Source organism: Piliocolobus tephrosceles, chromosome 13, assembly GCF_002776525.5.
Source record: "Piliocolobus tephrosceles isolate RC106 chromosome 13, ASM277652v3, whole genome shotgun sequence".
Classification (NCBI taxonomy): domain Eukaryota; kingdom Metazoa; phylum Chordata; class Mammalia; order Primates; family Cercopithecidae; genus Piliocolobus; species Piliocolobus tephrosceles.
Genome location: NC_045446.1, coordinates 28,955,319 through 28,967,457, shown reverse-complemented (window position 1 = coordinate 28,967,457; position 12,139 = coordinate 28,955,319). Strand labels below are relative to the sequence as shown.

General features: G+C 43.2%; 1 protein-coding gene across 4 annotated transcripts in view; it reads right to left on the bottom strand.

The window, feature by feature from the left end:
• Positions 1–1,574: 1,574 nt before the first annotated feature.
• PAMR1 (peptidase domain containing associated with muscle regeneration 1) overlaps positions 1,575–12,139 on the bottom strand; it is a 104,826-nt gene continuing 94,261 nt past the window's right edge. For all 4 annotated transcript variants that reach the window (XM_023185541.2, XM_023185540.2, XM_023185542.2 and 1 more), the window contains 5 exons: positions 11,361–11,573; positions 9,503–9,569; positions 5,800–6,032; positions 4,239–4,531; positions 1,575–2,639 (listed from right to left, as the gene is read on the bottom strand). In XM_023185541.2, coding sequence (XP_023041309.1) covers positions 2,103–2,639; positions 4,239–4,531; positions 5,800–6,032; positions 9,503–9,569; positions 11,361–11,573 — 1,343 coding nt within the window. In that variant the 3' untranslated portion in view covers positions 1,575–2,102. The remainder of the gene's footprint in view (positions 2,640–4,238; positions 4,532–5,799; positions 6,033–9,502; positions 9,570–11,360; positions 11,574–12,139) is intronic.

Sequence of the window (12,139 nt, the reverse complement as noted above, 5' to 3'; positions counted from 1 at the left end):
CAACTTACCAGATAATGAAACTGAGGTAGAGAGGCTAAGTACTTGCCCAAGATCACTTTAGAAAAGAAGTTAAAAGACAGGAATTTGTATTCAGATCTATCTCTTTGATCCAAGTTCCATTACACCTTTTAAGATCTAAGCTTTCTAGGCTTAACAAACAAAAACCTTTGAGTGACCTGATAAATATTTATAGAATCAAATCCTCCAGCCTCTGTCAAGGCTTCGGTTGATGACAACCTCGCGTTAAGCTGCTCACCAATTCCTGACCCACTGACACTGTGAGAGAATAAACACTTACCATTTAAGCCACTAAGTGTTGGGTAATTTGTACTCAACCATTGATAACTAACACATCCCTCTTTGATTAAGCCAGGAGGATGGGCATGGAGGGTTGAATGAAAGGAGGAGGATGTGACTTATGGAAAGCCCCAGGAAAGGCTGACAAAAAGAGAAGTAGAAGAAATTCTCCTGTGGCTCAAGACCCAGACATGGGGGGAGACAGGTTGGGAAACAAATAAAATCCTCACCTCCTATCTTGGGCTAAAGTCCTTGAGCTTTCTGAGATAGATTAAGGGAACAGGGGAGTTCCTGTTTGGGTCTACAGAAGGCAAATGTCTCCCGGAAAGCTCTGTAACAAGCCTGGGCTCTCAGCTGTCATGTGGTATGGAAAAGACCAAGAAGTTCCCCCAATCCCCCAAAGGAGGAAGAGGAGGTTGCAGAGAGTCTGGCTGGGCAGTTGCCAGAGGTTGTCACTGTGGCCATGAGGCTGAGTGACCCAGACAAGGGTCAAACAGGAGTCAGTCTGCAGGAAGGAGGGCTGGGCCCCATGAAATAGAGAACATAGCATAAGTTACACTAATTACAGATTCTAGCATTAAATGTCAGCAACAAAAAGACCCACCACACACACCCAAGAACCAGCAGGAACTTGGGGGTCCCCCACTCTTATCCTAATGCTTGAAGGAAGGTAAGCTTCCAAAGCACCAGCCTAGTGAAGAGAAAACTGGCGAGGAGAGCAGGGGAGAAAGGATAAAAGAGTAAGTCAACCCAAAAAGAGGGTCACTGCCAAAATTACTTAAGGTGTCTGACTAGACTGAATTCATGTTCTTTCCTTCACTATCCGGTGGGAAGTGAGAGTAAGGCTTGAGAGAAAAATCACATAAGTTATAGACAACAGTGAAGCTACAGTTTCTTGGCATATCTAAACTTAGTGTGAGTTAATATGTGACTCCAATTCATATGCTATAAAAACATTCCATGAAGATTTATGGAGGTTCAAAGCAGGACTTTGTGCTGGATCTAGAAGACAAGAAGCAGAGGCAATCCTAAAAATCATCGAATGTCTGGTGTTTCTGTTTGTGCCTTATCATAGGGTACCCATGTCCCTCCTCCCCTGGCCCATGACCCACTGAGCTCTAAGAGTTGGTATTAAAAAGATGATATTGACTTTGTCAAACACACTATTTGGGAATGATAACCCTTGGCACTATTTTAAAGGGCTATCACCAAGCCATCAGCCCTGATACATGTAGCTCTGAGAAACAGCATGCAGAAATAAGAGCATAGCACATTTGTTTTGTAGTTCAGAAGCCAACCCTTGTTTTATTAAAATGTGTACAAGAGATGGGGAAGGGAAAGGACCAGAGTGTACTGCGGCAATGTACACAAAGGTATGCACCACATCCCAGTTCTGCTGCCCTGGGCTGTCCCACGGGCAGTCTCTAGAACTTGAGAGCCTCAAAAGGGGTCCCATGAAGCCCAGATCTTCCCTGGTCAAGCTGATGGCATTCGTGACACTGAAAGGTGGGGAAGACCACCAGGTCAGTGGAGTGGAGAGGTTTTGTATATGGTCTTCTTTGAAGAAACTTACTTCTTGCAAGCCCTGGCATCTTCCAATTGACTGTCCTAGTAGTGGACGCAGCATCAGCCTACCAGCAATGGAGGTCTACTCACCCTTCACTGAGTTTTGTCCCTGAAGTCAGAAACCCTGGCACAGCCAAGTTCACAGACAAAATCACACTTCAGGCCCACACTGCTTCACGCAATGACACATGTATAGATGGATATACAGAAATACTTCTCAAGGAGTGCATGAGCCTGGTTCATTTCATGTTTCTTTCAATCCAGTCTTTAAAAGGCAGCACCTTGGTGAAGGCAGTGGAGAGCCTGTGGCTGCATGTTTTATCATAGCTCCAGCTGACCAGTCCCATCAGATGCCAGCGTGGCTCAGGAGATGCTCGTCCCGGGAAGGACACAGCTGCAATGCCTCCTGTCTCTGCAGTGCAGATATCAGAAGGGGCAGTGGGGTCCTGGCTGGCACAGAACATGTTATCAGTGACACTCACTGGGATGCCATGGTCCTCATGCTGCTCCTCACACAACAGCGAGTCCACCACGCTGACCACCCCAGAGCGCAGTGTGTCGTTCTTGAAGCCAGGGCTCCTCACATCTGCCAGGACATTCCAGCCAGCCACAGTGATGTGGGACTCCTGGAAGGAAGTGCTGAGATCCCGACTGGCAGCAAGGCAGATGGGCTGGACTCGGGTGCTGATACGGGCCTTGTCTAGGAGCTTCAGGATGGCGATGTCAGCATCAAGCAGGATGGGGTCATAGTTGGGATGCAGAATGACAGCTGAAATCTACAAATGCAAGGAATGGGCAGCAATGGTGAGGAGCCGCTCCACAGTGGACAAGAACAGGCAAGGCTTGGGGCTAAATTTTTGGGAGAAAATGTCTAAGAGGCAGCTACAATGATTTGGAGATACTTTACTCAAGAAATCATGGAAAACAACCGCTCTACTTCCAGGATTGCAAACCAAAGTGCTTTCTACAGCCTGGAAAGTGGGATTAAGTAAGTGAAGTGGACAGTTGAGGCTGCATAGCCATCTAAGGTATGCAGCGGCCACATCACTGCAGTCAGCCACTCCAAGCTGAAATGGGACCAGCATTCTAGTTTTGCCAGAAAATGAATTCCAAATCTTTATTTGAAATATCTTGATGTTAAACAATGCTTGCAAATAAATACATGATTAAAAATATGTGTCAGCACCATCAAGGCACAAACCCTCACAGGCTAAGTTTTCAACCTCTGGTCCACTGTAAACATTTCATTTACATTCAAGTCAGCAAACAGAGCTATGCTCAGAATATTCCACAAGAGTTTTCCACAAAGTCTTCCCTGATTTTCCCAGTCCTTGCTGGTCATGCCTTTTGATGGGAGCCTGTAGGAGCACACATCTTGTAAAAATTTTTATGTATATGTTCTATTACCTCAATCTCCTTTGAGTATATTCCCTTGGGGCTTCTCTTGTGTCACACTGATTATGATAAATTTGTCTGTCTCTCCCACTCAACTGTAGACTTTTCAGAGAAAATAAAACATGCTCTATTCTTTTCTGTGTCTACTTACAGTGGAAGGCCCATTGTGGGGGCTCAACAATAGATGGACAGGCGGGTGGATAGATGGAGAGATGGATGGATGGATAGATAGATAGATGGAGGGATGGATAGATGGATGGATGGATGGACAGATGGATAGATGGATAGATAGATGGAGGGAGGGATGGATGGATGGATGGATGGATGGATGGATGGATGGATGAACAGATAGATGGATAGACAGATGGGTAGGTGAATAAAAGAGAGGGAGGAAGGAAGGGAAAGACAGACATATTATAAATTTGTTAGGAGTGTATCTAGGTTAAAACATCTCTGTCTACCTAGGACAGTGCCCAAATGTAATAGGTGATTAACCTTTTTTTATTCAAAAAAATATTTATTGATAATCTATTTTGAGCCAGGCACTGTGCCACGCTGTGAGGGTACAATGACAAATCGCAACATTCATGGAGCTAACCGTTTCAGGCAGAACCAGCCATTAAACAAATAATTTCACTAATTTTTAATTTGTTACAATTCATGACATATGCTACCAAGTAACATATGCTACTAGGAGAAGTACATTTTGCTCTTAGGTGATTAACTTTTGATGACCACAGTGATAGATGACTTTGCCTCTATCTTGTTTATAAAATAATCAAGGTGGAAAAAAGACTCCACAGTCTTTCTAGATGCCCCTGTCTAGAATCTCAATATGAAATATTGAACAATGCTATATGCCAGGCTCCAGGCTGGCTGCTGACATGCTAAGGGGACAGGGCTTGGCATAATCACTGCTCTCCCATGCTTGGAGTTTTTTGAGCCAGAGCCCCAGCTTCCAAGTACAAGCCCTCTCTTACCCGTAGGCTCTGGATGGTCTTCTCATCCCGGTCATCATCCCGGTAGAATTTCCCCAAAACAACTTTCAGGTCTGCTGTCTTGATCATGGTGACCTTCCCCAGGTCAGTAACACAGTGGGCAGCCACCACCACGGTGCGCTCATTCACCAGGGCACCGCTGCAGACCAGGAACCATGCTCCCTTGTGAAGGCTGCCATCATGCACCCCGCTGGTCCTCCTATAGATGGCCGCCTGCCATGGCCAGCGCAACCCTTGGGTCTTCGGAGCAGTGACGTTCTCAATTTTCCCACAGACTATGGAGAAAGTACCGGATTAGTAAGATAAATTCAGACTTTGCCACCCAAAGGAGAATGTATCACTCAACCAGAGAGCACAAATCTGGAAAGGTGAACCCTATGGGCGTGATGATCACTAAGCCAAGTAACCTGGTTTTCTTCTCCCCTTAAATGTGAACCAACCCACCTTGACATGGCTAGCTATTAATCTAGGGTTAAAATTGGAGGCTTTGCAGTCAAATGAAACCTAAGTTCTGATCCCAGGCACTTACTATCAATAGAACTTTGGGCAAGTTGTCTAATCTTTTAGAGCCTCTGTCTTCTTGCCTGTAAAATGGATAGAACAGTAATAATGGTCTCACAGAGCTCTTGAGGAGATTAAATGAGATGGTACATGTAAACAAACTCAAAATATCCTGACTGTCCTCATAGTCATAACCACAACGAACTAAACCATACTGTTCTCCTTTCACAAAAAGGGTGGGGAAGGCAGCTTAGTAAATGCAGGCCCCTAATCCAGACACTTCCACATATTATCTCAGTATTCATCATCATCATAACCTTATGATGTAATTAATACCTCATTACATTTTTTATTTTTTGAAGCAGAGGCTCACTCTATCACCCAGGCTGGAGTGCAGTGGCATGATCTTGGCTCACTGCAACCTCTGCCTCCCAGGTTCAAATGATTCTCCTGCCTCAGCCTCCCAAGTAGCTGGAATTATAGGCATGTGCCACCACACCCAACTACTTTTTTTTTTTTTTGTATTTTCAGGAGAGACGGGGTTTCACCATGCTGACAAGGCTGGTCTCGAGCTCCTGACCTCAAATGACCTGCCCACCTTGGCCTCCCAAAGTGCTCAGATTATAGGCATGAGCCACCGGTGCCTGGCCTAATACCTTATTGCTTAATAACAAGTACCCAATTAGTATCATTGGGTGATGAGTGTAAAAATTGGGGCTTAAACAGGGTAGCCAAGATTATGTAACTTGAGGCCCTCTGGCACCTTTAACCCCTTTCCCCACTTGGTGACTTAATGACCCTTTTCTGTAAGTAAATATGACAGAATCACCCAAGAACATATGCCCCTAAGATTTAATGAGTCAATTTCTCCTGGGTAGTAAGGTTAAGCCAAAGGAAAAAAAGTTCTAACTATGGAATTTCAGATATCACCAAACTAGAGAAAGCACTGGAGATGCTTTCCCAAAAGTCAGGGTTAATGGTTTTTCTCAGGCAGCCACAAAAGATGGAGCATGCTCAGGCCCAAGAAGGAGCCTTGACTCACTAGGGATGCAGGATGGTGCCCGCCCACTCCACTTCCCAGTCCTCAGACATGTCCTCCGGCTGCTGCCCAGGCGGCGGTAGAAGGGTGAGATGCACTCATACTGGAGCTGGGTGTGCAGATGTTGGTATCCCGTGGGCAGATCTCCAAAGGGAAGGGCTGGCTTCTTGGTAGGGGCGCTCTGCAGTTTCTGCTTGCTGAAGGCCGCTGAGTATAGCTGGTGTAATGGCGTCTCCCTGGGTCAGGAAACATGCGCCCAGAGAAAGGGCAGGGCGAGAGAAAGTCATTGTGGCCTCTAGCATTCATGCCATGTCCCATGTAGATATTTGGTTACAAAAACAGAAAAAATCTCTCTCTCTCTCTTTCTCTCTCTCTCTCTCTCTGTCTTTTGAGGCAGGGTCTCCCTCTGTCCCTCACTCCAAGATGGAGTGCAGTGATGCGATCTTGGCTCATTGCAACCTATACCTCCCAGGTTCAAGCAGTTCTTGTGTCTCACCCTCCTGAATAGCTGGGATTACAGACATGTAACACCACGCCCAGCTAATTTTTGTATTTTTTGTAGAGATGGGTTTTCATCATGTTGTCCAGGCAGATCTTGAATTCCCAGGTTCAATTCCCGGATTCAAGCAATCCACCCGCCTTGGCCTCCCAAAGTGCCGGGATTACAGGTGTGAGCTACCCTGCCCAGCCAAAAATGTCTTTCTCATTCTATGCCTCTCTGTTTCTCTCTTTCTGTGTCTTTCTCTCTCTCTCTCTCTCACACACACACACACACACACTTCGACTCTCCCACTGAGCAAATTCTCTTGTACACTTCAATCTTCATTTTATGTCTCCGTGTCTATTCCTGGCATGATTCCAACTGCTTAAGATTTTAACCAAAGAGAATAATATCTGGCATAATAGCTGCTATCCAAAGGTACATTATACATGCACACACAAAGAAATTAATTGCAACATTAAACAGAAAAGGGAGTTAATTTGAATGAGCGAAATCTAGACATTTTTTTCTCCAAACATTATCATAATGGGGCAATATTAGGAATTGACTTGAACTAAACTGTGTTGATACAGTAGCTTGATTTAGCAATTAGCAGGTGTAATTAGTACACCTCAGAGAATAGAATCTTCTCTCAGGGCATATTGATTGGGAGAAATATGAAGCATTGTGTATAAATGGGAAAAGGGGATATTAAATGAGCCCTGAAGTTGGAGCCATCAGAGACAACTCAGGGATTCTTGGGGAAGATGTGCACACATTCTGCAGGTTGTGTTCATTTTATATTGGCACCTAATGACTGTCACCTGCAAAGCTGAAATTCCTTTAGGAATCTAGGTTTTCATCCCTGTTTAATGAATGGGCAAAGGAAGCGCAGAGAGACAAGTGGAAGTACGCAGAGGCACGCAGTAAAGAAACTTGGTACCCAAGGCAGTGCTTAGCAGTCACAATTTCCACCCTGGTGTCCCCACCACACCAATATGATATCATCATAAGAAATCTATTTCATATACAGTGCTTGGCTCAGAGCAAATATTCCAATCCTCTTGATTTCATTCAACAAATCTTTAGCTCATGTTTATAATGAGGTCTGTAGCTCAGGGAGCTCCTGAACTTGCAAACAAGCTCCTCCCTTGGCCGTGGAAGGTATACACTGTTGTTGGGGGCTTCTGGATGAGGAGGTAGCTTCTGGATGAGGAGGGATACCCTCCACTTCAGCAGCCTGTCTTCCCAACAGATACTTAAAACTAGGTTCAGCCTTGCTTTTTCATTTACTTGAGAAACCTGGCACCTTGCCACCCAACCTCCCATTAATATTGCTTTAAAAATAGGAAGCCCAGTAGTCTTTTTGAATAGTGCAGGGGCCTGTCTACAGCATGTGTCTTTGGGAAGAACAGGTTGATCCCATTTAGTGGAGAGTCCAGCCCAGGAAAATCACACAGATCAGGAAAGAGGGCAGAATTTGAATTTCACTGCCACCGTTTCCAAGGAAATGCCTTGCCCCTGAAAGGAAAAAGACAAAAATGGAAGGAGACAGCCTGAGGAGGGGTGAGAGACTGATGGATATTCTGACTTATGAATATTCCAGGGAACTTGGCTGTGGTCAATTTCAGTCACTGAAATTCGCTGTTACTATTTCTAACAATAGGTGAGAAATCACTTTCCGATGAATTATGTGTGCAGGGTGCTTTGCTACAGCCTTTACATAAGACTCAAAGTATAGTGCATAAGGGAGCAGACCATGAAGCCAGATACTGAATTTACATCCTGGCTTTGCCACTTCTAGCAATGTGACATTGGACAAGTTACTTAACTTCTCTGAGCTTCAGTTTACCCCTCTGTAATATAAATAATAAAATCTGTAATAAAATGGTGATAACACAAATACCGACCTCAGAGGTTATAGTGAGGATTAAATGAACTAATGCATGAAAAGCAACTGACACAGAGCAAACATGCAATAAACGTTAGCTATTAGTGTTGCATATAATCCTTAAAACAATCCCCAGAGGCAGATTGCTATGATTATCCCTACTTTTCAAAAGAAAAAACTAAGGCTCAGCAGGTTTAGGAACTTGCTGACGAATACCCAGCACTAAAGACAGAGGCAGGCTCAGGTCTTATACCTTTGTTTGTCAATCCAATTCATTCATTCAATAAATACTTACTGAATGCCTACTATGTGGCAGATACTGTTGTAGGCACTAGAACTTTCAGCATGAACAAAACAGATAATGTTCCTGTATGTGTAACTTTCACATTTTGGGGAGGGTGAGGGAGACAGAAATTGGACAAATAAACCCTTAAAAAATATGTGAGACAACAGGTGGAGAGAGATGCTAAGATAAAAACAGAAACAGAGTAAAGGCTAGAGTATTCTGGCTAAAGGGGTCCACTAGACAGTCAGGGGGAAGATAGGATTGCTATCTTTAAAAGGATATTTAGGGAAGATCTCTCTCTGTTAGGCAAAAACTGAGCAGAGAACTGAAGGAAGAGAGGCATTAAGCCTCACTGAGATCTTATGGAAGCAGGTTCCAGACAGAAGGAGCCACAGTGTAAAGTTTCCAAAGCAGGACTGTGCTTGAAGTGATAGAGGAAAATCAAGGAGGCCCGTGTAGCTGAGTGGAGAGAGTGAGGAGGAGAATGTAGAAGAGATGAGTAGAAAGGGGCTACTCCCTCCCCACCAGGTGGACCCCCCCTTTGTCTTCCCAGGAGAAAGGCTGAGCATACCAGAGGGCTCACATCCTTCTGTGTGGCTGGTCATTTGTCTCTAGTTCCTGGGCTCCCCCAGCCTGCCTCATCTCACTGGTTACCTCCAAGCATAACTTCCTAAATTATAGCTGGCTGTGTTTAACAGAAATGTCATCTTCCTAGAAGCTGCCATAACAAGTACATAGTAATTTCAGGAAGACTCAAGGATTCAAGTCCATTTTCTCAAAGATCATCTGAAAGTCTTGCTTTCTACCAGTCATCTACTTTCCCACGATCCAGTGAAATTTGTACATCTTCCAACAGTTGCTACCTCTTGGCTAAAGGCAGCTGGCTAATAAGCCTCCATCTAACAAGCCCTATTGTTTCATGACCAGTTAGCACTAAATGTCCCTAAGAAACCTTAAACCATCTTTGGCCAAACACAAGTGGGGAAGGGGAATGGAAGGGGAAATACTCATTAGCCTTTAGGGCAGAGTGCAGGTGTTTCGACCTCACCTTGACTGAACCTGCATTGGAAGAACTCTCCTTCTCACCAGGTCTGAAATCTTTGGTTCTCGGCAGGCTAGAAATAAAAAAGACAATGCTGCACGATCATTTTCCATATTCACTGTTCACATCATTCAGTTCAGATTCATACCTGACTCCCACTTCTGGACACCAGATGCCCATTCCCCAGGCTCTCAGAGGCACGGCATGTCAGCCAAGCTTGAACATCTCACTTTACAAAAGAGCTTGCTGCCTTTAATCTTGATTAACAGCACCCTCTGAAGAATCTAAGAAGACCAGATGCCTCTGAAAGGCTGCCCCACCTGAGTGATTTGGGACAATGGCATCATAGAGTAGGATCATCTGTTCCTGTGAATGTAATTAGCAAACTTGATCAAAATGGAATAAAATTCAAAGTGAAGGTTCTAAAACGTAGCCCACATGGGGAATTAGAAGGTTCTCTTTTGACACCAGACAGCAGTGTCAACCATAGATAAGTCTTGGAAAATAGATTCCTTCGTGTTCTTTCTCTGCCGTTAAGGCCCCTAACAATCACTTGAGGGCAATTCAAAGCCCAGTTTAATTTTGTTGAAGTCTCTCTTTCTTCACGAGTGAAAAGGAATCCTTCCCATCTCACTTTCCCAATCAGGCAGCCAACATTCATCTAATTAGCAACTTAGAGAACTTTGGTTGTATTAATTTGTAAGAGAAGAGTGGACAAAAATCTCCAAGGACATATGTGACACCGTTCCCATACTTAATGAAATAAAAATCAGAATTTGTGCTGGTGGGGATGAAGGTCGCTTCTGGCTAAAGTCTAAAGTGATTTATTCCTTTCACAAACCATTCCCTTTCATTCCTTTTCCCATGATTCAGGTTGTTGACAAACACCCAGAAGGCAAAGTGGAGGATTAAGACAATTATCTGGATAATCTAGGACAAGGACATGTTTTCTTCCCAGTAAACAGCCAGATCATTGTGGCCTGCCCCCAAATAGAGAGGCTGTTAACCTGAAGCAACTAGTGAATCAATTCAGTGAGAAACTATACATCCCCACTGCCAACAGAGAAGGTTCAAACGTCTCTATTCAATATTCCACTTTTCTGTCCAACCTACATATTTAAGTTTATCCCTTGATTCCCCGATTGCCTCACTTTGAGTTTACCATGATGACTTCACTTCTGCCTACACCTCTTTTCTTTTCTGCTGTCTTCCATCTGGAATATCATCCCAACTCCTCTTCACATGTACAAATCCTCCCCAGCTTTCCAGACTGGCTCCAGTCCTACTGGATTCATGCAATTGTCCCTATTTCAGGAACATTGATCTCTCCTTTTGCTGAACTTACACCACTCATCTCTTCCTGTAACTATCCCTTGAATGTACAAGGGTTTACTCTCTGTCTTTGTTTTTAAACATCTTAACATCTTCAATCCTCCCCCTCCATAGGCTGGTAGGGATGATGCATCTATTTTGTTCTTTTATTTCTCACATCAACTTAATATTGCATAGAAAGTAGATAAGTGGAGCTACATAAATGCTTATACATTACCTCAATTCTATACTTGGATTTGCATATATTAAACTCAGCCCTGTCATCTTTCCTAAATTGCTCTGATAACTACATTCCTCTTCTTGATCACCTCTCGAGGTGCTGTGATTAGGGAAAGCAGGTCCTCTTGAGGAAAAAAAAAAAAAGAAGTAAATGTTTTTAGGATGGTTTCCAACCTCAGAGTTATATATGGTTTCAGAAGGGACTTAAGAGAGAAAGGCATTTTTCCAGGGGCTTAAAAACATGCAAAGGAGCTACCAAAAGGTCTAGCAACTTCATCAATGTCTGTAGACTTCAGAAACAATTGTAAATTACCTTTTATGCAGATGGGCTGTTTCCCTGACCACTCTCCATTCTGCTGGCAAGTTCTTTTCTCATTGCCACTAAGAACATAGGAGTTGTTACAAAAGAAGGACACAACGGTGCCAATTTTAGCATGGCGTCCATTGATAAGCCCAGGGCCCCCTGTTATTTCCTTGTACCCATTGACTGGGCCCCCAGGGTCTGAGCAGTTTCTTTCTTCAAGGACTAAAAGAAAGTAAAAGAAAAGGAGAATTGTTAAAAGTCTGAGTTATTCTATTTTAGAATAGAATCTTTCATGTTTCATTGAACTAAAAATACAATGATATAGGACTTGGTGCTCAAAAGTATTACTAAAAGAAATCGCATAATAGAAAATTCATGTATTAGACATGTATTTCCCTTGTTTTCATAATTTATTCTTAAATTGAAAAGTATCTAATTCTATATATAAATAAATTTGATGCCAAATCTGGCTCTTATATCATCTTGTCCATTTCTTTCTCAAACTGTAGGAGCTAGGCAATCCTGAGTAAAATAAATATCTCACCTAAATTTCACTATCAGTATACAAGGATTATTGATTTTCAGTGTTGTTGTATTATCTCCTTCATTCTTTAAAGCTTGGGCAATTAAAAACTATTCCATTTCCTATTTGTATTGTACCCAGAAAGTAGAGCTGCTTAGAAATAAGAGTAGATACGTGAAGTTAATTTAGATTTCATATTTAATCTCTAGGAAAATAAGTGTGTTGAAAGTTATAGTTAAAAATACTAGAGGACAATATAATTGTA